The 23,696-nt window shown below is 51.2% G+C and overlaps 1 protein-coding gene across 4 annotated transcripts; it reads right to left on the reverse strand.

The window, feature by feature from the left end:
* Window positions 1-1,563: 1,563 nt before the first annotated feature.
* Med25 (mediator complex subunit 25) lies at window positions 1,564-22,814 on the reverse strand. 4 transcript variants are annotated; one of them, XM_046465924.2, is made up of 18 exons: window positions 22,623-22,814; window positions 22,487-22,532; window positions 21,800-21,924; window positions 12,424-12,522; window positions 11,970-12,090; window positions 11,528-11,690; window positions 11,263-11,393; window positions 10,919-11,006; window positions 10,635-10,828; window positions 10,145-10,273; window positions 9,641-9,726; window positions 9,508-9,565; window positions 9,282-9,389; window positions 6,605-6,793; window positions 6,222-6,293; window positions 5,886-6,104; window positions 5,455-5,587; window positions 1,564-3,354 (listed from the first exon to the last, which is right to left on the reverse strand). In XM_046465924.2, exons 1-18 carry the CDS (start codon window positions 22,754-22,756, stop codon window positions 3,110-3,112), a joined length of 2,340 nt encoding a protein of 779 aa, XP_046321880.1. In that variant the 5' UTR covers window positions 22,757-22,814; the 3' UTR covers window positions 1,564-3,109. The 4 variants fall into 4 exon arrangements, with proteins under 4 accessions (XP_046321880.1, XP_046321878.1, XP_058442019.1 ...); XM_046465922.2 differs by having other exon boundaries at window positions 5,455-5,635; window positions 22,623-22,813; XM_046465925.2 differs by lacking the exon at window positions 1,564-3,354 and adding an exon at window positions 4,899-5,032 and having other exon boundaries at window positions 5,455-5,635; window positions 22,623-22,812.
* Window positions 22,815-23,696: the final 882 nt, after the last annotated feature.

A 23,696-nucleotide genomic window follows, 5' to 3' on the forward strand; every position in this document is an offset into this window, starting at 1 on the left:
CTCCAGCCACAGGCACATGAACCCACAAGAAAACTGGTCAAATTGGTCAAAAATGAAATGTTTCCAAACAGTCACACACTCTGTTCTAACCTTCACAGGCTCAACAGTGATTTCTTCTTTTTTTCAACGCTGGTGATCAAACCCAGGGTGGGGCACATGTTGGGCAAACGCTCTACCACTCTACCATCCCCAGCCTCTTTAAAATTTTCAAACAGCGTCTTGGTAAGTTGCCCACTTGGCCTCAAACTTGCCATTCTCCTGCCTCAGCCTCCCAAGTTGCTGGAGTCACAGGCCTGCCACTGCACCTGGCTGTTCTACAGATTTCGGTGTGTTGCGGGTAGTTTGGCCCACGTTTTGCTTCTAAGAGTGATTCTGGCTAATGTTAACAATGGCTGCCACCACCTCTCCTGTCAGGGACTGGGGCAGGCCAGAAAATGTGTTTCTTGGGATAATTCTAGGAGATACTCACAATTTGATATATGGGAAAAGTGAGGCTCAGAGAGAGACAGGGACCTGCCCCAGGTCTGAGTTCATGGGTGCAGAAACTGGGGGTCAAGTCCAACTGTTCTATTTCTTCTATACTCACATAGCTTCAGTGGTTCCCTGTGTTCTGAGAACTGCTTCCCCCACAGACCCCTGGCCTCAGTGCTGGCCGGTTTTCAGGGGCTCACTGACACCTGCATGGTGACATGGGGAGAGGAGATCCACATCTGGATCCGCTCTGCAGGTGTTCTTCTGCCTCATGGGGAGTGTTCAGGGCACAATCAGGCCACAATAGTCCCTGTGGCTCATCTGAGTGTTAAAGTCAGGAAGGCCTCACTGGCCAGAGATGGCCAAACCGGCAACCAGAAACATTTCTTTTTGACCAAGTTGTTTTGGATCTAATCCCAGGTTTCCCCACAGGGATTCCACCTCTAAGAAACAGCACAGGCTGCTTCCAACCCCTCCTCTTTTCCCCTTCCAGCAGATTCTGACACAACAGATCACTCCCTCCTCAGAAAACCGCAACACCACACTTGCCTGGTTCTCCTTCTGTCTTCTGGCTCCCTGCCCACCCTTACACATGGGTCTTTCTCAGGGTTCTGCCCTTGTCCTGGGGTCTTCTTCTTCCAGAGGTCGCAAAATGGTGGCCCAATGGCCTCATGAGACCCACAAACAGATTTTGTTTGGTCCTCAGTGTTTTTGTTTTTAATTTGAAGGCCACTAGGCAGGGCAAGCACTCTCCAAGTTCGCCACAGTCTCCATCATTCCCTATTGTCTTACACCCGTCCGCATCACATATTTTCATCACCTGCCTGGTCCCTTAAGTCATCTGAGTTACTACACAGACTGCCTGGGAAATCTCACCACCTTCACGTCTTAGAGTGTCTCCTACTCCATCTTTCTTATGCATCAGAATCACCTTGGGAGCTTGTATCAAATGTGGGTTCCCAGCCCCCTCAAGGCCCCAGATTCAATCCAACTGCTCTGGAGCAGGGATGGGAAGCTCAAATGCCTCCAGGGCCAGGCGGGTCACAGAAATGAGTGAACTCGTCAGGCATAAGAAAAGTCGATGGCCAGAAATATAATCAAATTGGATCTTTACTGAACTATGGTGAAGGCATGGAACACAATACAAACATGTATGATACTGGAGTTTATATTTTAAATTCAAAATTGAAAAAATACAAATTGAAAAATAGAAATATTTAATTATTAAAATTTTTTTCTCTTTTGTTATTCTTTTGCTCCTTTGAGCTGAGGCTGGGAGGCTGACATCTTCCCTTCCACACCAAGTTGTCGGTGTCAGGCAAGGGTGATGGCACAGTGGGACAGCAGTTAGGAATTCAACCTTGAATCCTTCAACTGGAAGCGGTAGTTTGATTCAGGTTCATAACGGAAGCAGCTGGCTTTTCACACATGTGGGTACCCAAAATATGGACATTCGGGTCAACTACTAGATAGTGGCAGAATCTCCCAATCTTCCAAAACTACTGCATCTAGGAACCAGTGCCCATCGCACTGCAGTTTAGAAACTACTACTCGATCCACACCAACCAACAAACACAAACCAGACGGTGTGAGTTCGTTTTCATAAAGTGTGGATGCAGGAAGCCTCTGGGGACTTGATTTCTGACCCCACAATCTGGGTGGATGCAGTCCGGGCCACCACTTTCAAGAAACCAACTGTAGCAAAGGAAAAGGTGCCAAATTATTCTTTGCCAATGGCTTCCCCCTTTTTGCAGGACTGGGCCAGTACAATCATACATTCAAGGAGTGGTTTGTGAATGTTTCTACAGACACATTCAGTGTTCAAAGGGTTGTAACCTTGACCAGAAGTCTCCAACTGACCTTATCAGGAGGTGTGGCTTTTGTATAACCTGAAATGAACCCAGGTGATGAAGTGATGAACTTCAGCAGTTGGCGTTCTTCCATACCCAGGTTGTGGCGCTTCTGTGAAACACACCTGGTCAAGCCATCAACCCGCCGGTGGCCAAACAGAGGCTCTAAGTGTCAAGGGCCTCCGTGGTAGGCTCTACTGAGCTTCTCAGAACTATTCAATGCCTGGTGATTGAGGCAAGGACCTGACCTCTATGTCCTTGCCAAATGCTGCCACTTTGGATCAAGGCACCTGGACACATCCCCCAGTGACAGCTTTACTACAACTGTCTATAGCTGTGCTTAAGAATTCTGACCAGTACATATGAAACTCTTCAATTCTCTCCTTACACAAAAAGTAAGCCATCCCCCAGCGCTGGGCCTGCCTCGGCACCACATCACAGACTTCTTCGGTCACATCAAATTTCTCAACACCACAAATAAATAAAGCTAACTGGATGGTAATAGTTTATGAGCAGCGATAGGAAAAGGCCACAATTGATTCAACTCTTTCAGGCAACTGGACTTGTAAAGCCTTTTGATTTATCTTCAATTCACTGTGCGACAAAAATGCCCATTAGACTCAAGCAACAGTTGGCACAGCGGTGCTGCTGTCCTGGACGCTAGCCTGCTCCTCTTTACCAACTCACGTTCCGCTGCAGGTCTTAATGCCCAGGTCGTTCTTCTCATGTCATTTCAGAACTGCTCCTGGCAGCCGTCCACTTCTATTCTTCACTCTCCAAAGCAAACCCTACTGACACTTGAGTCCCTTTTTCAGTTCGCTGAGGATTGCGTCCCGGGTCTGCTCCGTGTACTGGTCGAAGCTCTTACTGTGCCGGGACTCGTAATGGCGTTTCAGGTTGTACTCTTTCAACACAGACATGATTTTTTTGCATATTAAACACGTAGGCATGCTCTTCACTTCCACAAAGAAATAGTCTCGTTCCCATTTTTCTCGAAACACGCGGCCCTCTCCTTCTCTCTTTCGTTTTGCCGCTTTTGACAGAGACATGGGTACAAGAAAGATTTCACTTTTCTCTGAACACTACCACAGAACAACCACAGTGCCAGCCCAGTGACAAAGGCAGTGCCCTGCTGCCTCCTGGTGGGGGAGGAAGAGGGAGTGGTGGGGACTTTGGCGAACTGGAGAGCACACGCCCCACTGAAAGGGGCAGCTCCAGCCAGCTATTGCCGGGCAGAAGGGTGGGCCCCAGGGTGCCAGATCTTCCAACTTATCAAGAGGAGCCAAGACTGCAGATTGTTTGAGTGTGTGTGTGTGTGTGTGTGTGAGAGAGAGTGTAAGAGAGAGAATTATCCCAATTTTTACAACTAACTCATAAGAAAAAAAAAGTGCCACATTTGCTAACATAAGGAAGGCCAAACAAAACTCATCTGCAGAGTGGCCCAAGGGCCACCAGATTGCAACCTCTCTCCTGGGACAACCTGTGAACCTGCCTTGCTATCCAGCATCCCAAAGCTGGGTGGCTGTGGTCCAGGTGCGGACCACACTGTACAATTAGCTTCTGGAGTCTGACGATGGACAGCTCGCTCTGCACTGAGGAGACGGCCTGTGCCCCAGACCCTCCTGTATCCAGCTGCCCCAGACAGCTGACATTCTTCAAGACCCTCGCCTCACCAAGTTTCACTCAGCCCTGTTCCTTGTCAGGTCTTCCACTCAGGGATGGCCCCACTTTCTGCCTCATCCGTAACCACAGCAGGTTGGTCTCTGACTGGGGCCCAGGGCCTGCCCTCTCTTCCCATGCAATCTTACAGACTCCTTTTGTGTCAACCACCAAGAACACACTGTCCCTAAAGACATGTCCTGAGCTTCCACCATGGCATCTGTCACTTTGACATCCCTTGGACTACTGACACTCACCACCTGACATCACCCAGGCCTGGCCCTGAGAGCTGACCTTGCCCCTACCACACCTTCTCAGTTTCAACCTTCCTGGCCTCCTGTCCTACCTCAACACGCTTCGTAGCCCAGAGGGATCTGACAACAGGACAGGCCCAGACTTGCCCCTGGCTCAGAGCCTCTCATGGCCTGGTGTCCCCGAGACAAACCTCAAGCTGCCCAGTTTGGAATCTGAGACCCTCAAGTTCTGTCACATGCCTAATACTCTAGCTCCTCCCTCCCTCCCTCACACTCACAAACCAGAAGCATCCACTGTCCGGCTCTGCCCCTGCTTCCTCCTACCGCCATGTGTCCCCTTCTGCTACTCTCATACCGAGGTCCCCCCTAGCCTTGCTAATTGCTGCTTCTCTTTCCAGACTCCACAGGGGCCTGGCTAGGTCAGATGTTCTCCTGAGTGTCTTCTACAACCTCCCCAAGAGCACGTGCTGCCAAGTGCTGCCTGCCTCCTAGTCTCCCCCAGAACCCAGCTGCACCAGACTGTCTCGGACTCACTGCCGAGACAAGACCGGGCATCATCCAGCCCAGGGCCCAGGAAGTCTGCTGAAGTGAGAACAAGGACAGAGATGTCTCCCCAGGTCTCTTCCTGCCCAGTCCTGGGGGACGTCAGTGACGGGAGCCGGGGTGTGTGTTAAAAGGAACTTTATTGGGTGATGGGGGTTCAGATGAGATCCATGAGGATGTCGTCCTCCATGACGCTGGGCTGCAGGCCCGGTTGGGGAACCGGGCCCCGGGGACCCCCGCTCAGCAGCATCTGACCTGGGGGGCAGTGGGGAAGGGACTGCATCTCCCAGTAGACCCTGGGCCGTGGAGGGCCCTGGGCCTGCTTCCTCCCTCCTCCTTTGGGAGCCCAAGGCACTAAAGTACCTAGGAAGTCCTGAGGGACCAATCAGAAGCACCTTCTGACCCCTTCTGGTTGCAAATACACTATTTCCCATAAGCCTTTGGGAGCCCGCCCTCTAAACTACTTCTCTGGCCCCAAGATCATGTTTTCCAGCACCCCCAGGACACTTGAGAGAAGAGCAGGGAAAGAGTTCTCCTCCCACTAGGGCCTTGGTCCCATTGGCTACACTTCCCAGTCGCCCTCAGAGCCCCCAAGGGCCACAGGGTATTGGCGCTCTTGCACAGGGGATGCTGGGACACTCAGTCCAGACCCCTGCCCTCCCCCGGAACCCCCTTACCTGGCAGTGGTGCCCGTGGGGGAAGCTGTGTGGGCCAGGACTGGGTGGGTGGTGGATGCAGAAGTGGTGGCCCCAGTTGGGGCTGCCCCAGGCTCTGATGCGGTGGGGGCAACAGTGCAGGAGCCCCTGGTGGCTGGAGATGATGGAGGGAGGCCTGGGGTGGGGGCACCCCTGTCTGGGGCTAGGGGAACACAGAGTGGCTCAGAGGCCCCTGGTGGAGAGCTGCCACCTCCCACCATCCTGCCTCTGCCTGAGAGGCTGCTCGGAAGAGTCTCAGTCTGCAGTCTGGGAGGTCTTTGTCCTGCTGGGAGCCCTCTTGGGTCGCCATTCGAACCCTGACCAAAGTCAAAAGTTCCTCCTCCCAGAGGAAAGCCCCAAACCACTGGGGCCAGGATCTACAGACCCTGGCTATCTCCACCCCCAAATCTCACCGGTGGTGGGTTGAGGAGGAGGCTCCGTAGCTGAGGGTTGGCCCCAGGGTTCTGGGGTCGAAGAATGGGTCCAGGAGGGGGTGGGCCAGGGGCTGCTCCAGGAGGGCCTTGGGGAGCCCCTGGGGGTGCCTGGGTGGTACCCTGGGGCTGAGGTTGCCCTGTGGCCCCAGAGGCCCCGACAGTACCCTGAGGCTGGGGCTGAGGTGGGCGGAGCTGGAGCTGGTAGGAAAAGAGATGGGGGTGAGGGAGAAGAGCAAAGTCCCCAGACCCTGGGCCTGGGAACCAGTGGCCTCCTGTGGGGCCATCCTAACCCATCCCTACCAGCCCTGTCCTCACCAGATTCTGCGAGGGCCTCGCTTGGTCCTCCAGAATGGGGCCCAGACCAGGGGGTGCCTGCTGTCCCCCCATCTGCACGGAGAGAGAACAGATCAGTGACAGAGAAGGAGTGGTCCTGAACCCAAGCTAGGGAAGATCTGAGCACACATGGAGTTGGGAACATTCTCTTGGAGCACAGCAGTCTGATAGCAGGTCACACACTCCCAGGTCCCTGAGAGGACACCACGCATCAGGGGTTTCATGTGGACATGGAAGATGTGAGAGGACTGCCAGGAAAGGTGAGGGTGTCCTGGAGCTTGGGGGCCATGTCTTGGCAAAAGGACCACCTGAGTTCTGGGGCCCAAGCAGAAAGGGGCAGGATGCTGGGTGAAGACGCTGCTCACCCCTCGCTGCTGCTCCAGCTTCTGCTGCTGGACCTGTTTGTGGTTAGTGATGACCTGCCGGATGCCGTTGACGAAGCCGCTCTGGTCATAGGGGATGAGGCCCATGAAGATCTTCTTCTTGGACGAGTACAGGAGCATGAGCACGCGCACCTCGCAGGGGGCCGTGTGAGGGAAGTGCACGCAGCCCGCCTGCAGACAGAGGCTCTTCAGAACTGTTCAACCCTCGGGAGGCAGCACCCCATCCCTCCCCATTCTAGAAGGTGCTAGAAGTAGTGAGGTTTCTACCATACATCTGAGGAGAGGTCTGCTGTGGGGTGGCTCCAGGAGGACTTAAGGAGTGAACTGGGTACTCAAAGGGCAGAGCAAGACTGGGGTTCCTGTCAAGTGCTAAGTCGTGAAAGAAAGGACCCAGATACAAGATAGGACCCAGATACAAGATCGGATCCAGCACTCTGACCTTGACCCAGTCACCACGTATGTCTCATTTCCTCGGCCACAAAATGCCAGAGCTGCCTCCTCACAGGGCTTCTGGAAGGAGGCCCGGCGATGAGTGAAGGGCCCGAAGGCGGGTTATGGTAAAGGCAAATCCAAGAGAGCTCAGCGGGCGGTCATGCTGCGCTCTGCCTTGGTATCTGCCAGTGCAAAACAAGGCAAGTGACACTGACATGTCAGGGACATCTGGTACACATCAAGCTCCCTGCCCACCGCTCACCCCAGAGGAAGCACACAGCAAACACTCCTGTCCTCAGTGCTGGCAATCACACTGTGTTTCCAGCAGGGCTCTTAGGTTGGAACTGGCCTTGAACAGCCTCAGCCTCCTCCTGAGGCAGGCCTGCTCATGCCTACCCAGTGGCCATGGGTCCCCCTTCCCCGCAGAGCCCTGTGCTATTCAGGGAAACAATGTGCCCTTCCCCACTCCTGCCTCCTCTGCAACTAGGGGTCTGGCCCCAGAGATGGAAAGGAGGCCTGCCAGAGGTTCTAGAACATTTTCTGGTTTCCTGAAGAATGGGAAGTACACAGTCGAGGCTCCTCCCCTTGCCTTCCTTCATCAAGTATACAGGATGCCTAGAAACGAGAACCAACCTGTGACCATGAGGGAGAGGCCAAGAGAACCACAGAAACCCTGGTCTTGGTGTCACAGAGCTGCAAAACTAACCCCCAAAGCTGCCCATTTCCAAGGGTCCTATTCTGTGATAAAAATGAACACTTGCTCTTGGAACACTCCCTCTCCAAACCCAGTTACCACACTGTGAGGAAGACTAAGCCACACACTTGGGCCACGTGCAGATGTACTGATTGACGATTCCAGAGGACAGCCAGGAGCAGGTCAGCGGGCCAGTGTGAACACCCAGCCCAGTTAAGCTTCCAGATGATCAAGTCTCGGCTGCCATGGGATGGCAACCACATGAAGAACCCCCAAGCCTGACCCACAAAATCGTGAAAGGTAACGTGTTTGTGAGCCAATGATTTATTTCTTGGGAAAACTATAGCTGAAAGTGTTTCCAGCTCTCACAAACATCATCTTCATGGTTTTTGTGTATGTGGTACTGTGGGATGATCCCAGTGGGTTTGTTTTTGTTTTTATTTTGAGATAGCTCTCGACAGTTGCCAAGGCTAGCCTCCAACTTGCAAACCTCCTGCCTCAGCCACCCAAGTTACTAGAACCATAGGCATACACCTCCACACTTGGAGCCTTGGTGGTTTCTGAGAGGCTTCCATGAGGCAGTCCATCTAAAGGCCTCGCTCCTAGGAAGTGACAGTGCATAGGAAGTCACTGGATTTGCTCCTATACAAAAAGGCCCTCCTCCGTGTTAGGACTTGTTGAAGTCCTAATCCTCTAGCACCTCTGAAGGTGACCCTATTTGGAAACAGGTTTTTTGCAGATGCAACCAGATGAGGTCATTAGGGTAGGCCCCAATCCAATATGGCTGATGTCCTGATAAGAAGACAACAACAGGCCGAGGGGGTGCAGTTCAGTAATAGAGTACTTGCCTAACATGTATGAGGCCTTGGGTTCAATCTCTGAAGAAAAAAAAAAAAAAAAAAGGACACAGACACACTTCGAATCCATGTGAAACATGAAGACAGGCCTGAGTTTGGACAGAATGATGCTGCCTGACGCCAGAGGTTCCCAGCTGGAGGAGCAGTAAAGAGGGTTCCCTAGAACCTTCAGAGAGTACGGCCCTGCCTCCCGCTCATCTGCAGCTTCTGCTCTCCAAAACCACAAGACAATAAGTTGCTGTTCTAAGTCCCTCAGTTTGGGACCATGTGTTACAGCAGCCAGAGGAAACAAACATATCCAACGAGCCTGTCAGAATCAATGGCATCCTCCTAACTGATCCTGTCACACCATGGTCACACTGTCACCACGGGATTTACCTCAATCTATAATATAAATATATATATTATATATAATATAAATAATATATAATATAAATAAAGTGAAGAGTCTGGGAGAAAGGGGGAGCCCAAGCTCACTAAGTCCATCACCCTCAAACATGGCTGCAGGCTGGGGTATACCAGAAATAGAGCACGTGCCTACCACATGCAAGGTCTGCGTTCCATCCCCGGCACCACAAAAAGAGAAGAGCTCCTAGGCCCAGCACCCTGAAGGTCCCTGTCAAAGGCCAGAAGCTGACCGGGGAGCCAGGGCTCAACGTCCCTGCCGAGGACTCACAAAGCCATTGCCCATAATGCGGTAGAGGCCTTTGAGGGACTCCAGGTCCTTGTTGGTGAAGTGGAACTGGACCATCCTCGAGTTCCGGAACAGAGGGCCCAGGGTGGTCTGGGAGACACAGAAGTCAGCGTGTGGGGAATGAGGAGGGGGTAAGGAGGCAGGGAAGAGATGGGGAACAGGGTGGGTGCCAACCAACAGCTGGGCAGTCCCCTCCCCCACCACTCACCAGCAGTTGCTGGGGGATAAGCTGCATGATCAGCTTCTGGGGCCACTGCTCAGTCTTCCTGGGGACAAGGCCAAAGAGGAGTCAGAAGGGTGCAAACCCCAGCCGCGCCCCACCCCCACCGACAGTCACCTACAGGTTCTCTCCATGATTCACGTAGACCTGGCAGGGCAGTGACCGTGTCAGCTTGGTGTTGGCATCCACCGAGGCAGGCTTGGGTTTCTGCGGGGAGAAGGATGTCACAGTAAAAAGGGCCAGAGCCTCAGTTATTTCCCCCTTCTGTGCCACTCTGGTAGTTCCAAAGCTCAAGTTGTCCCTCAGTTTAGCCCCCACAAACCCTGAGCTCCTCTACCACCCATCCCATGCTCCTCTAACCTCTAAATTCCACAAATATTAGGGCTCCTCCTCTGGCCCAAACCCCATCATCTATTTTCCTGCAAGGTCACACTGCCTGGGGCATCTCTCTGGACCCCAGATCCTAGGCTTTCCTGGGTTCTCCACTTCAATACAACTCTTAAACTCCCCCAGTTCTAAACTCTGAGCCACAAATCCCATGTTTCCTTGGGACCCTCCTCTGGCCACAGGTCCCCAGGCCTGACCCTCCATTCCACATGCACAATGGACCTGCAAGCCCGCTTACCTCCTGCCACTCGAGAACCCCACTCCAGGCCAGGAGTTTATTAGAGACCGACTGCTGCCCACCGAGGGCTGGAGCCCCAAGCTGCGCTGGTGAAGGGCCACTTACTCCACCTGGGGCCACGGTGCCTGCCTGCAAAGGAAAACAGAGGCAAGGAGTGGGGCCAGACCATCTCCTGGGGGGAAAGGCAAGGTGAGTGGGACAAAGGTCTCTTCCTCTACACATGTCCAACAGCACATGGCCACTCATCCTCCAAGCCTGCAGCACACGAGGACTCTCTAGTCCCATGATGCCTGGCCTCCTCCGAACAGTTCTGACACACATGAAACCTCTCGCCTCACAGCACATAGGACATGCTCCTTGAACCCCAGCAGTCCTAAGCCACAAGGCTACGTCCCTGGACACTATTCAGAAGGTAAAGGGCTCCTCTCACCATCTTCACCCTATGCAGCCAAGAGAAATAGAGCGGCGTAGTAGGCACCTAGACACCTACCATGGATGGCGCCCCAGGCTGTGCCGGAGGGGCCAGGCCGGGGCCAGGAGCCACAGTGGAGACCAGGCTGGGCTGGGAAGCAGGAGGTGGCTTGGGAGCACCAGGGGGTCCTGGGGGTAGCGGAGGAGCTGGGGCCTGGCTGAAGGGGGGCCCCACTCCTGAGGCTGCTTGCTGAAGCGGATTGATGGGCGAGACTGCGGGAGAGATCAAGGGGGCAAGTGGGGAACAGAGGCACAGAAAAGGGCCTGCCCACCCCCCGCCACCATCTTCACCCCACCACTCACAGCGCGGGCCTAGCCCAGCCTTCTGGTTCTTAGCAGCCTCCACTGCGTTCTGGGCAGCCACCTGAGCCGCACTCAGATTCCCAGGGACCTGGGAACAGAGGGGAGGGGGCTGGAGAGGACCACACACCCAGTCCTTGTGGGCCAACAGCCCCACAGAGCACACCACCCTAGCTACAGTGTCTCCTAGGAGCTCAGAACTCCCATCACCAGCCCCAACAACCTCACCCTCTCAATGTCCCAGGCTTGTCCCACCCCACACGCCCCACCATTCAATTAGGTCTATCCCATGAGGCCCTGGCTCCTGCAGAGCCCCAGGAGCAGGCCTGTCCTGGCGGCATCCATACCTGGTACTGTGGTGGGACTGGGGGCAGGGACTGCTGGGGTGCAGCGGACAGTGTGGCACCCGAAGGGGCAGCAGGAGGCAGAGGGACCGGCTGCTTGGGCTGGAGGGGGCCTGGGGCTGAGCCACCCCCAACTGTGAGCAGGATGCAGGACCAGGCCCCCAAGAGAAAAAGTTGGAGGTGAAGAGGGGGAAGAGAAATCCAAAATCCCAGTCAGAGCGAGCTGAGAAAACCCCCCAAGCCCCCACCCTACCACCCTGGGCCTCACCAGGCAGCACCAGCCCCCGAACCAGCACCATGTGCCTCGGGTCCTGGCTCACGTCTGTCGGAGGCTGCAGAGGCTCCAGCAAGGCTGGGGGAGCCGCCTTCTCAAATAGGAGCCGCAGGGCAGGCAGCTTTCGAGGAGACACAATGGAGAAATGGATCCCACGCTGCAGGAAGAGGGATGGGTTAAGACAGGGCCCCACCATAAGGCTGCAGGAGCCAGCACCCATGGAACCACACCATGGTGACTAGATGACCTGGGCCCTAGAATTATTAATTCCCACCAGGCTATGGGGCAGAAAGTGAGGAGATCTGGTATTAGTTGCCCCAGGGGACTCTGGGATATAATTCTTTCAACAAGCCTAAGTAAATAGCTGGCCAAAGAGTCCCCAACTGTTCTGTGAGCCCAGACCCCAGCCCTGCTCCCTCAGGCCAGAGGTCCTCACCTCCCCAATCTGCTGGACGAGGCTCTCAGTCGTGTACCCCGAGTATGTGGTGCTCTCAACAGCAGGCAGCAGATATGGGGGTGAGTTGCAGATAAGGAGACATACTCGGTGTGTCTGGCCACTACCAGGGACAAGACAAGACATGGAGCAGGCCACAACAGGGGCTCTGAGAAGGGACCCAGACCTAGCACCAGCAAGGTTCATACACTCCACCCACAAGAAACCAAAAGTAATGCTACCTTACAACTGATGACACTGTGGCTCTGAGAGGTTCAGGAACTGAGATACCCCAGAAAAGGCAGGCAGGAGGAATTCAGAGCTGAGGCCTCCTCTTGATAAGGGGACACATTTCCTCCCTCCCTCCTCCCCAGGGTGAGGCTAGAGGTGGAGTCACAGGACATGCTATGTACAAACAGATGAGGAGGGGCTAGCAGGGGTCAACAGGAGGACTCACATCTGCTCCCGCATCTTCTTGAAGTCATCAAACAGCTGCAGGGCTGTGCTGAGGCCTTCTGCGATGAGGCTACAGCTCTCTCCGCCCCCACCCATGAACCTGCAGGGTGCCAGGCAGTCAGCCCCAGGGTGCCCCCGACACCTGAAGCTGCTAGCATCCCAGCCCTGCACACAGGACTGTGCACCTTGGGACAATGGGACACAGTTCTCTGCTCCATCCCTGGTGCTGGTGGGGTCCCAGGCTGAGAAGAACAGGAGACACTTGACATTTTAATTATGAGGCCTGGGAAGGAGACCTTCAGTATAGGAAGTCATAAAGCACCCAGGTAACCATTCCTGGGCCTCTATGCTGTGTCCCAGTCCTAGTGTGACTAACCCCTATCTGATCCGTGTCCTGCCAGCCCTCTCTAGACCATGTGCCTCATCATTAAAGCAGCCCTGGCTTCACTTCTCCTTCCCAACCAAGTGAGGGGGGCTTCCTGTCCACCTAGTGCTATGGGTTGAAATGTGTCTCCCCAATGACAGGCTGAGGTCCTAACCCACAGAGCCTCAGCACGTGACCTTATCGGAAACAGGGCTTTTTTGTTTAGTTTTTTGTGCTGCGGTTGGAACTCAGTATCGGACATGTTGGGCCAGGGCTCCCCCACTGAGCTATATCCTCACCCTGGAGAAAGGGTGGTGTTGGAGGGAAGTGAAGATCGTCAGGGGATCCTAATCCAATATGACTAGCGTCTATGAAAAGGAAAAGGTTGGACAGACACACAGAGAGATGACGGGTAGACACAGGAGGAGGTGGTACGAAGACTGGGTGGCGCTGAAGCAAGGCAAGACATGCCTGGAAGCAGCAAGGACGGCCCCTTGCCCTACAGATTTCAGAGGGAGCTTGGCCCTGCTGGCACCTTGATCTTGACTTCCATCTTTTAGAGCCTCAGACAATTCTAACCCAGCAGCCTAGGAAACTCACACACACACTAGAGTTCCATGCACCTAGACGGCCCCCATATTGAGGTGGCCCAGGAAAGCATCCCACCCAGCACAGCTACTGCAGCCACCATTCTTCAGGCTGATTTTGCCTCAGAGAACATGCGTGCAGACCAGAGGGCACCAGCCCCTGAACTGTGGTCTCGACATCCATGTCTGCTCCCATCTTCCCCACAGGCAGGAACGGGGTGTCTGAATCTTCGCTTTTCCCCAGCCCTATCCACCACAGCCTCGCATATGGAGACCTCTGGGAAATGTGTTAAATAAACGAATGGTTACCCAGCCAACAGGGCCTGCCTAGGCTGGATCAGTTCCGTGCCTTCAGCCAAGCACCTAGAGGCCTACATGCCCCGACCCGCCTAGCTCTCCCTTTCCACGTCCTCTGCCTGTGCAGCCTCCAGACCTCTCACACGCCGAGGTCTCCACATCTGCTCCACCTGCACTAGCTCAGACTCTAGCCTCAACAGAACCCTAATTCATGAATTCTGTGACACTCCGCCCAGCATGCTCTCCTCCAGGAAGCTTGCCCTGCTGCCACCTCAATCACATTACAAGTCACCTGACACTACGGCTGCCCTGCTTCCTTCCACAGCCACCCCCTGCCATACCTGGACTGTGCAGTCCTCAGTGAGGGAGTACAAGTCATATGAGCCTCTCTACAAAATGCACCCCAGATGACACAGGTTTTGGGAACCTGCTGAATGAACAATCCCACCAGCGGCCTGCTGTTCCCCACCCACCTTCACAGGCTGATTTCTTTCCAGTCTCACTTGGCCTGGGAGCTCCGGACCTCAGGTCCTTTCTCCCTGTCTCAGGACCCTTGGCCCCCACTGCTGCTCCTTCCCACCCACTCCCTGGCCTCCTCTTCCTCACCTGCAAGGCTGTTTTCCACAGGAATTTTAAGGCCACAGATAGGGGTGGACCTCACCCAAAGAACCAATCCTAGAGTTTGCTGTCTGGATTCCCGCCATGCAAGAAAGCAAACCATGGGGTCAGGTGCAGTCACGCCTATAATCCCAGTAACTGGGAGGCTCAGGCAGGAGGATCACAAATTCAAGGCTAGCCTCAGCAACTTAGCTAGTTCCTGTGTCAAAATAAAAAATAAAAACTGGCCTGGAGGGCTGGGGATGTGGCTCAAGCGGTAGCGCGCTCGCCTGGCATGCGTGCGGCCCGGGTTCAATCCTCAGCACCACATACAAACAAAGATGTTGTGTCTGCCGAAAACTAAAAAATAAATATTAAAAAAATTCTCTCTCTCTCTCTTTAAAAAAAAAAAAAAACTGGCCTGGAGGGGCTGGGTTGTGGCTAAGCAGTAGAGTGCTTGCCTAGCACGTGCGAGACGCTGGGTTCCATCTTTAGTACCACATGTGATTGTGGCTCAGCAGTAGAGAGCTCGCCTAGCATGTTCGAGGCCCTGGGTTCGATGGCTCGATCCTTAGCACCACATAAAAATAAACAAAGATATTGTGTACAATTACAACTAAAAAATAAATATTTAAAATAAATAAATAAAAAGTATTGTGTCCAACTACAACTAAAAAATATACATATTTTTTTTAAAAAGGGTTCTGGGGTTGTAGCTCAGTGGTAGAGCCTTGCATGCCTGAGGCACTGAATTCAATCCTCATCAACACAGACAGATTAGATGTAGACAGACAGACACATAGATTGATAGGGCTGGGTTGTGGCTCAGCGGTAGAGCACTCGCCTAGCACAGGTGCAGGGTTGATCCCCAGCACCACATAAAAATAAATAAACAAAATAAAGGTATGTGCCTAACTACAACTAAAATAAATAAATAAAAATATTTTTTAAAATAATCTTTTTTTAATATTTATTTTTTAGGTGTAGATGGACACAACACAATGCCTTTATTTTTATGTGGTGCTGAGGATCGAACCCGAGTCCCGCCCCTGCTAGGCGAGCGCTCTACTGTTGAGCCACAATCCCAGCCCAACTAAAAATATTTTTGAAAACTAAAATAGGGGCTGGGGTGGTGGCTCAGTGAAGGAGCACTGTGGGAGGCCAACCTTACTGGTGACTGAGTTACACTCCCCAGCTGGGTGCTGAGGCGCTCAGTCACAGAAATGGGTGTGTCTTGCTACAGGCCCATGGGTGAAGCTATGCTCACCTGTTCCTTTGTAATGTAACCCCTTGTCCTGTTTAGGATAGAATCTTCCATGGAAGTGCCTTGTGTGTGTCCCCTCCTCTTACTGTGCCCTTGGGTGTGGCCTACCCAGCTGTCAGTCAACCTGCTGACAGTGGACATCATGAAGATACTCAGCCCCCTGAAACCTGACCCCTTGCCTCATTTGAATAGCTTCTCCTCAATAAAAGGGGTCAGCGTGTGATCTCGCTCTCTTTCTGCTGACCCTTAAGGTCAGAGGAGCTGTCACAGCAACCCCAAAGAAAAAGGTATTTGTGTCTCTTGTGTGGTTATTTCTTTTTTTTTTTTTTTTTAATATTTATTTTTTTTTTTTAGTTTGTTTTCGGTGGACACAACATCTTTGTTTGTGTGTGGTGCTGAGGATCGAACCCGGGCCGCACGCATGCCAGGCGAGCGCGCTACCACTTGAGCCACATCCCCAGCCCCTTGTGTGGTTATTTCGTGCAGCCCAGTTAGCCCAATTTAACTAGAGTGACCCCTGAGCCTTTTAGTCGCGAGAACAGAAACCCAGCAGAGCACTTGCCTATCATGTGTGAGGCACTGGGTTTGATTCTCAGCACCGCATATAAATAAATAAAGGTCCATTAACAACTAAAAAATATTTTTAAAAAAATAAATAAAATGAAGCCTAGTTTGGTGGTGCATGCCTGTAATCCCAGCACCTCAGGAGGCTCAGGCAGGAGGATCACAAGTTCAAAGCCAGCCTCAGCAAAAAGTGAGGTACTAAGCAACTCAATGAGACCCTGCCTCTAATAAAATACAAAATTGGACTGGGGATGTGGCTCAGTGGTTGAGTGTCCCTGAGTTCAATCCCTGGTACCTAAAAAAATTACTTAATTAATTAAAATAAAAAGTGTGGGATGTAGCTTAGTGGTGAAGCACCACTAGGTTCAATTCACAGTACAAAAAAAAAAAAAATCAAACAATAACTTTGGGGGAGCCTTTTTAGACTTGAGCCAAGTGCTGGGAGGAATGAGGAGCAATTTTCTCATGCGTGTGTTATCTCCTTTTGGGTGATGAAAACATTTTGGATTGAGACAGAGGTGAGAGGTGCACAACATTGTAATGGTCCCAAATGCTGCCAAATCATACTCCTTTAGATTTTTGCTTTGTTTTGTTGGGATACTGGGGATTGAACCCAGGGCACTTAACCACTGAGCCACATTCCCAGCCCTTTTTCTTATATTTTTAGAGACAGGATCTTGCTAAGTTGCTGAGGCTGGCTTTGAACTCGCAAACCTCATGCCTCAGCCTCCCAGGTCGCTAGGATTACAGGCATGCGCTACCACGCCTGGCTAAAACCTGTTTGTTTTTTTCCAAGAGAATGAAAGAGGCAGAAGTGCCTTTTTTTTTAAATAGTTGTAGATGGACAGCATGCCTTTATTTTATTTATTTATGTGGTGCTGAGGGTTGAACCCAGTGCTTCACACATGCTAGGCCTAAGTGCTCTGACACTGAACCACAACTCAGCCCCTAAAACCTGCTTTTTCTTAATGAACATTGAAAAGAAATTATGTTACCAGCTCCAAGAGACTGCCAAGCACATGAGGAAAACTTGAAAATGGGGAGCAAAACTATGGCCACTTGTAAAATGTGACTTAAATATTGTCAAATTTATGATAAATCTTATTCCCATATAAATCCAAACAGAAAAGAGAAAGAGGCTGAAGGTGTAACTTGGTGGTAGAGCCCAAGTTCAATACACAGCACCAAAAAAATAAAATCAAATAAAGGCACCTCTGGACACTGTGGCACTTGCCTAGAATCCCAGCAGCTCGGGAGGCTGATGCAGGAGAATTCTAAGCTTGAGGTCAGCCTCTGCAATTTAGCAAGAGCCTGTCTCAAGATGAAAAATAAAAAGGCTGGGAATACAGCTCAATGTTAGAGCCTCTCTGAATTCAACCTCCAATATCACAAAAAACAACAAAAAAACGAATACTAGCTCCACAAGAGCCAGAACCTGGCCTGTCTTGTGCCATGTGTGCCACAAACATTTGTTCAATTAATGAACAAATGAGCTGCCACAATGCTCCAGGGAGGATACTCAGGTGTACTTTCCTTCTACCTCTATTTTTTCTGACTCTAGGTCAGATTTATTTTTCCTAGGAGAGGGAAAAAACTGTCCTCTTATAAGAATGTTTTTTGTTTTTGTTTCTTTGGTGCTGAGGATTGAACCCAGGGCCTTGTGCATGCAAGAAAAGCACTCTACCAACTGAGCTATATCCCCAGCCCCCCACTTATAAAAATGTAACATCAAAAAACAATTTTCCCAAAGCAAGGACATTTGAAAACTTTCACTGTACTCCTTGTTCCTTGGGTATCAGACATGCTGGGAGAAGGTACGATTTCTCCAAGTTAGAACAAAACAGGCTGAATTTCTTGTGCTGCCTGTTCTGAACCCACCTGGAATGTCACAGAAAATGAATTCAGTTGATTAAATAGGAGCCATCAAAACAATGGCCATTGGAAACATTAAAAAATGGCTTAAGGGGCTGGGTTGTGGCTCAGTGGTAGAGTGCTTGCCTTGCATGTGTGAGGCCCTGGGTTCAAACCTCAGCACCACATAAATGAATAAAATAAAACTATTTAAAAAAAATGGCTTGGGGCTGGGGTTGTGGCTCAGCAGTAGAGTGTTCACCTCGCATATTGGAGACCCTGGGTTGAGCCTCAGCACCACATAAAAAGGTATTGTGTCCAACTACAACTAAAAAATAAATATTTTTTAAAAATTAAAAATAGGGTTAAAGATGTGGCTCAAGCGGTAGCGCGCTTGCCTGGCATGCGTGCGGCCCGGATTCGATCCTTAGCATCACATACAAATAAAGATGTTATGTCCACCGAAAACTAAAAAAAATAAATATTAAAAAATTCTCTCTCTCTCTCTAAAAAAATTAAATAAATAAATAAATAATTACTTAAGCCAGTTGGGCATGATGGTACATGCCTGAAATCCAGCAATTCTAGGAGGCTGAAGCAGGAGGATTTGAACATCTGAGGCCAGCCTCCACAAATTAGCAAGATGTGATCTCAAAATGAAAAATAAAAAGGGCTGACCAGGTGTGGTGGTGCATACCTGTAATCCCAGAGTCTTGGGAGGCTGAGGCAGAAGGATTGTGAGTTCAAAGCCAGGCTCAGCAAAAATGAGGCACTGAGCAATTCAGTGAGACCCTGTAATGAGCCCTACAAAGTAGGACTGAGGACGTGGCTCAGTGGTCAAGTGCCCCTGAGTTCAAGCCCTCGTACCCCACACTCCTCCCACCAAAAAAAAAAAGAAAAAGGGCTGGGGTTGTGGCTGTACGGTAGAGCACTTACCTTGCACATGTGAGGCCCTGCATTTGATCCTTAGCACCACATAAAAAGAATAATAAAAGTATTGTGTCCATCTACAACTAAAATTTTTTTTTAATTAAATTAAAAGGGGAGGGGCTGGGTATGGCCCTCAGGGGTAAAGAGTCCCTGGGTTCAATCCCCAGTAAAGATTTACAAGGATGATGATGGTGATGACAATGACAATGATAATAATAATGGCTTAAAATGTTTACCAGCTGATTAGGGCCCCGCTTTGGTAAGAACACATAGTTTTATTTGGTTCTAGGTACAGTGCATTCTGAACAAGCAGGGTGGACATGTGATTAAGGGATTCAGATAGCAGTTCCTGCTTATCCTGCCAATGCCCTTGGGGTTTTCTTTCTTCCTTATTTTGAGACAAGATCTCAAAAGATTGTTCAGGCTGGTCTTGAACTTGGGATCCTCCTGCCTTAGCATCACTGGGATCTCGGGAATGAGCCACCATGCCCAAACAGAATTTTTTAATAAGGAAGTCTGGCTGCTTTTCCTAATACTCCACACCTGTGGAAGGTTTGGTTTCTTGATGATTAACCTACCTGTAGCTTTGACTCATTCATTTACCCAGTGAAAGTCTGCTAGGTCTTTTGGGTGCCAGATGGAAGCAAACCACATGAGAAATACTCAGGGACATTCACAGTCCAGAAGCATGGGGCTGTACAGGGGAACACAGGAGGGAGCAACAGACTGCTTGCAAAAATCAAGGCGGGGGGGCGGGGGGGGGGTTGTCTCGTTTTGGCTCAGTAGTAGAGCGCTTGCTTTGCATGCCTGAGGCACTGGGTTCAATCTTCAGCATCATATAAAAGTAAATGAATAAAATAAAGGTATTGTGAAAAAAAATTTTTAAAAATCAAGGACAGTTTCTTAGGCAGGAAGACACTTAAGCTAGTCTGGAAGGCGATGTGGGAATTTCCTGGGGTCACGAGGATGAAGTGTGCTGTGGGCATTCACTCCTTGACTCAAAGTTTTCCTGAGGGCTCCTGTACTGGGAGCTCCAGGTCACAGGGACTCCAGATGTGCCAGACCTGAACTTGGTCTCAAGGAGCCTGCGTATAGTATTATTCAAGTCTTACCACAATCTAGCCCAGTGGTTCTCAACTGGGTTGGATTTTGCCCCCAGGGGACATCTGATAATGCCTGGAAACATGTTGGCTGTCCCAACTTTGGAAGGGATGCTACTGGCATCTAATGGGGAGCAGCTAGGGATGGTGTTCGACATCATACAAAGACTGGGAGGTAGCTCAGTGGTAGAGCACTTGCCTAGCATGCTCAAGGCCCTGGGTTCCATCCCCAGGACCACAATACAACAAAGGTGCAGCAAACCAGGCAAGTCTCAGCTACTCAGAGGTAGCAAGACACTTACTAGGTGCAGACCATGTAAACAGTCATGAACTCATTTAATTGTCAAAACATCCCATGAGGTTGTGGTAGCCTGCCCCCAAGAGGGCTCCCAAAGATCCTGACTCCTCATATTCACAACCATGGCTGTCACCCTTTCCTTGAGAAACAGTACATACTTGTCAACCAAACAGAAACTGATGCCAGGTGCAGTGGTGCAGGCCTGTAATCCCAGCTGAGGCTGAGGCAGGAGGATTATAAGTTCAAAGCCAGGCTCAGTAATGGCACGGCACTAAGCAACTCAGTGAGACCCTGTCTCTAAATCAAATACAAAATAAGACTGGGGATGTGGCTCAGTGGTCGAGTGCCCATGAGTTCAATCCCTGGTAATGACCACCCTCCCAAAAGCCAGCACCTGGCAGAAGTGATGATACATCCCTTGCAAGACTTATTAAGGGGTATGGCGTAGCTTCCTTTTTCGTCTCCGTACTGAATCACTCACTGTGAAGAAAGGCAGGTTCTCCAATAGGCAAGTCAAGCAGCCTCATGGAAAAGACTTATGGCTAACAGCCAGCAAGGAACTGATGTCTCTAGCCATAGAATGATGGCGGTTGGAAGCAGATCCTCCTGCATAGCCCAACACTGGGATGATTCCAACACCATGAAAGACCCCAGGCAAAACCTTGCAGCTAAGCACTGGTGAATTTCTCACAGACATGCTTAAGATAACAATACTTCTATTTTTTCCTTTACTTTTATATTTTCATGCAGTACTGGGAATTAAAATTAAACTCAGGGGTGCTCTACTACTACTAAACTACAACCCTAGCTCTTTATTTTTATTCATTAAAATGGGAATTGAAACCAGAGGCGCTTAACCACTGAGTCACATCTTCACCCCTTTTTATTTTTTATTTTAAAACAGGGTCTCACTAAGTTGTTGAAATGCTGGCTTGGAACTTGAGATTCTCCTGCTTCAGCCTCCTGAGTCTCTAGGTCTGGAGGCATGTGCCACTGGCAATGATCTATAGTTTTAAATCATTAGGTTGCGGGTGACCATTTTGCAGGAATAGATAATTAACAGAAAAGAACTAATGCAAGTATTAACATCCCCACATGCAAAATGAGCACGCAGGATCCAGGGACTCTTTGAGTTGTGTAGGGAAGTATATCTATGATGTGACCCCCAGCTATCTGACTCCAGAGTTCACAACATGAACTATCAAAGCACAGTACAATCTCTCTAATGTACCCATCAGAAGGACAGGAGGGGACAGGGAAAGGGTTTAAGGCAGGGAATCACATATGGATTGCTTGGCAGCTGTGGTGCTCAACCACACATCCCTGAATGGTAAGTTTTCTCTGTGCCTAAACCGGATGACTACACTGCTGCTGAGTTCTTCCAAGGCCCAGCCTTCTTCCCACAGCCCAGGAGTCCAGGCCCTGGACAAGTGATTTATGGACTAAAACACATGAACCTTCCAAAACACCATTTTCATAGTGCCTCACAGGACCCTAACCCACCACAGTAGGGGGAAAAGCTCACTTAATGCCATCCAGCCAGGTGACAAACTCATAGGCGCTGCTGGTGGGAGCATGACATTGCACATAAGACTCTGGGGCGCAGTCCACAGTGTTGAAAACCACGAGGCTGTACTGGGTCCCTCCATACTAGGTGGGAAAGGCAGAGAAAAGTTTAATCAGGGAACCCAATTCCTTTTCCCTCAAAAAAAAATAAGGATCTCAACTTCCTTCTGTTCCCTCAGACCAGGGAGTCCTGGATCCCAGGCCTCCCTCCACAGACCCAAGAATCCAGACCCCAACCCACCTTCCTTAGACCCAGGGACCCAAACCTCAAGCCTGCTCCCTCAGACCCAGGATCCAGACCTTGCCCTCCTCCCTCAAGATCAGGGATCAGACTCCTGTCCTCCTCCCTCAGACCTGAGAGGCCTGATTCCTAGCCCTCCTCCTTCAGACCCAGGGGTCCAGGCCCAGCCTCCTCCCTCAGAGCCAGGGGTCCAGGCCCAGCCTCCTCCCTCAGACCCAGGGGTCCAGCCCCAGCCTCCTCCCTCAGACTCGGGGGGGGGGGGGGGGGTCCAGGCCCAGCCTCCTCCCTCAGACTCCGGGGGTCCAGGCCCAGCCTCCTCCCTCAGACCCAGGGTCCAGGACCAGCCTCCTCCCTCCTCCCCCTCCTCCTCCTCCTCCTCCTCCTCCTCCTCCTCCCAAGACTCACGTCTCCCCCGAAGTCCGTCTCGGCCGGAGGACCACCATTAAAATACCTGCAAGGACCGGAGGGTAAAGGTTGGGTCAGGCAAGAGGCTGTGGAAAATAAGTCGGAGAGCGGGGCTGAGTCCCGAAACCGCACTCACTCGATAGCCGGGAGCAGGTAGTGCTTACGAAGCCCTTCGAAGTAGGGCCCTAGGTTGGCTGTGCCCTCGATCACAAACACCACGTCGGCCACTAGGCCCCCGGCGCGGGCCGGGCCCTCCGACCCGGGCACCATACCCCGACCAGCCGCCGCCACGGTCGCCGCAGCCGCCCCGGGATGAGCGGAAGTGGCCCGGGCTGCGCACGCACCTTCCCCGGACAGCTGGTGGCCGCGAATGAAGCTCCGGCGGCCATGTTCGTGCGGGGCACCCAGCGCGTGTTGGTTTTATCTCCATCCTTGTTTACACCCACAGCGTGAGAGACTCATACAGGACAGAGTGAGCCACTGAGAGGGCTCAGGGGAATACTGAATTATTGTCAGCACTATCCAGAGCTAAAGAAATTGAAAGCGGCACAGCCGGCCGCCATCTTTGAGCGGGGCGCCTCTTTTGACTCTGGTCTCCAGCGAGGGAGGAGACCTGGTTGCTAAGCAACGTGTACGCTGCTTCTGTTTTCTAACCTAGGGATTAAGTTTCTGGTTCTGTTCTTTCTGGCCAGGGGAGGGTGGGGGAAGGACTCCTAAAGGGCCCAATCACGTCGTCCGAGATGAGTTACTAAGGCAACATTTTAAGGTTGAGGTCAACTTGGAAGAGAGTGCAGCTGTTTTCTCTTGAAAAGAAACTGAACTCCAACCCCAGTGGAGGTTGCTAGGCAACACCATAGTTGTTTTCTGGAAGAGAAGCCAGGAACTGGCCCAGAACATAAATACTCTCCAGGTGGAATATTAATGTATTGTATGAAACTATAATACTATCAGAAGGAAAAAGAAATACATTGTATAATCCTTAAAACTGGAATAGCCTTCATTACAGCAAAGGCACAAAAGGTTAATAAAATTTGCCCGTTAGAGACTCCAAAAACCAAGTTGAAAAATCATACAGTAATCTGGAAAAGTTTTGTAACATACAGACGGACAGAAATTTACTCTGCAAACAAATCTTACTCATCAACAATTTAGAAAAATAGAATCAAAACATTTTAAAAGTAAAGGATTCTCAGGGTGGCTTCACACACTA

Source organism: Marmota monax, unplaced genomic scaffold, assembly GCF_021218885.2.
Source record: "Marmota monax isolate L192 unplaced genomic scaffold, Marmota_monax_Labrador192_F-V1.1 WCK01_AAM20220418_F8-fsc00160, whole genome shotgun sequence".
NCBI lineage: Eukaryota > Metazoa > Chordata > Mammalia > Rodentia > Sciuridae > Marmota > Marmota monax.